Source organism: Myotis brandtii, unplaced genomic scaffold (genome assembly GCF_000412655.1).
Source record: "Myotis brandtii unplaced genomic scaffold, ASM41265v1 scaffold1102, whole genome shotgun sequence".
Taxonomy (NCBI): Eukaryota; Metazoa; Chordata; class Mammalia; order Chiroptera; family Vespertilionidae; genus Myotis; species Myotis brandtii.
Window position 1 is genome coordinate 769,161 of NW_005353757.1, and position 2,283 is coordinate 771,443.

Genomic DNA, 2,283 nt, shown 5'->3' on the forward strand with positions numbered 1-2,283 from the left:
TGAGCCCAGCTTCTGGCTGAGCAGTGCTCCTCCTGTGGGAGCGCACTGACCACCAGGGGACAGCTCCTGTGTTAAGTGTCTGCCCCTGGTGGTCAGTGCACATCACAGTGACCGGTCATTCTGCCATTTGGTCGATTTGCATATTAGCCTTTTATTATATAGGATACTTTTATCCATAAGGTTTACTTTTCAAAGGAATCTTAAAAGGTTTTTCCATAAACATATGCTTCCCTCTAGTGGACACAGCTATGTTACTGACATATATATAAGAAACAGGAGTAGTTGATTAATAATGTACAAGGGGGTGAGGTGGGATGTGTGAGTGCTCCCTCTTGAAAGAAAAATCATCCTGGTATGATGACATCTGAACAGAGAAGAAGAAGGGACAGAGCAAGCTGAATGGATGGATACACAGGAGAAGAACATCCCAAGAACAGGGGTCCCTCAATAAAAAATGCTGGCTTTCTAAAACACAATCACTACTACATACTGGTTATGACAACTGAAAAAGATAAAAATAAAAGAAGGCAAAGTGTTGATTAAATGGAAATCAGAAATAGTCTTCTATGTAACTCCAAAATAAATCGAATCTAGATTTACCTCCTCTACCAGCTGGACACCATAATCCCTTTTAAATGGTTGAATGGTCACACCTCTTCCATTGACAAGCTGGGTTAAGTCAATAGGCTGAGTAGGATCAACTCGACCCAGATCAATAAGATACTGCAGTCTGTTGAGGCTCAAAGGCTGATATTGACGTCTGAAGCTACAAAACAAGAAAGTAAAGGTTGAAAAACTCAGTCAAACTTATCTTTTGTAAGTTCACCATATCAACTCAAAGCTCCTGTGTTTTCCTCCATCAATTCAGATGGTTTAACAAAATAAATCCCTCCTGAATACAACAAAATTATGTAATATTGCTTGATTTTTGGTAATGAAACAAAACCAGTACTTTCTTTGTTTCACTAAAAATAATTTACCTCTCTAAACATTTATTTCACTCATTTACACAAATAAATAACTGTGGAAAATGTAACCCATTATCTGAATTATGCATTAATTATTGGATGACTACTATGGGCCACATTTTTATATATATTTTGCTAAGCCTCTGAACAGCCACAAAAGCAGGCATTTTCATCTCCATTTTGCAGGTCTGAGTGCAACGTCTGGGTTTTTTTTTCCTACTAATCCGGCTAAATTTCATTACCAAAAATGGTTCAGAGAAACAGTAGCAAAAGTTTGTTTCAAAGTGAATTTACATTTCTACCAAGCTATTTTTTTTTTAGGTGATTCTCAGTGAAAATTAGCGATTTTTATTTTACAAAGCAAAAGGAACCTTACCTATGTCCTTCATTAAACCCATATTTGGGGATTCGGATGTAAAACGGGGTCTGGCCTCCCTCGAAGCCCAGTCGGGGCCGGGTTCCCCTCTGCCGTTCTCCTTTATGGCCTCGGCCACATTTTCTACCTCTTCTCCGACCTCTTGGTCGTCTTTCCTAAAACGAAAAAAGAGTTTTATAATCCACAGATGCATTTTTAAAAATTTTATTTTACCTTTTCACTGTATATTTTGTATGCCATTTATTCATCCAACCAACCAGTACTAGCTACAATTCTAGCTACTCTAATGTCTACACACTATAAGCAGTATCTTTGCTTCTGAAGTGCAGCTGATTCTTCTAAAGATCAAGTTGTGTTTCAAAGGCAACAACCCCAGGATGGAACGGGGATAGGGATTCTATGACAATCTGGCATTGAAAAAAGCCTAGAATTAAACATCCACAACAAACAAGGATAGAGGATAATCAAGAAAATTCATTTTGCAATTAACTGTAAATATGTCATTGTTACCTACATTATTTTAAAGATTAACTTATAAAGAAAATACTATTTCCTGGCACCTCACAAAAGCAAGGATTGGTTTTCGAAATGGCAGTGTCAACTAAGAACTATTCAGAGCTGTATTCAGTGGTTTTCAAAAAAAGACATTTAATGTGACAAATCAATTCAAATCTTTCCCATGAAGACCAAAATATATTGGAAAAGCACTTCATTTTAAATCCAATTCTGAGAAAAGCAATCATTTGTGCAGTTCTTGCGACTTCGCCCCTCCCTAAGTCACTTAATTATGCTTTTAAATGTAAACCTTATGAGGAGTCGGGACCACGTGGGAAGACTCTGAGCACAGAAGGCTCCAGGGGCTCGGAACCCTATGCTCATCCCACCGCCCTTCGGGAAAGGAGCCTTCCATCCGGCGCGGCCCGCGGGAAAGGCCGCTCG

At 38.8% G+C, this 2,283-nt stretch overlaps 1 protein-coding gene across 1 annotated transcript in view; it reads right to left on the reverse strand.

Annotated features, from left to right (window-relative positions):
* MRPL15 (mitochondrial ribosomal protein L15) overlaps window positions 1–2,283 on the reverse strand; it is a 7,601-nt gene that overhangs the window by 4,536 nt on the left and 782 nt on the right. The window contains exons 2-3 of the mRNA XM_014544015.1: window positions 1,345–1,499; window positions 601–766 (exon numbers count right to left, since the gene is read on the reverse strand). Coding sequence (XP_014399501.1) covers window positions 601–766; window positions 1,345–1,499 — 321 coding nt within the window. The remainder of the gene's footprint in view (window positions 1–600; window positions 767–1,344; window positions 1,500–2,283) is intronic.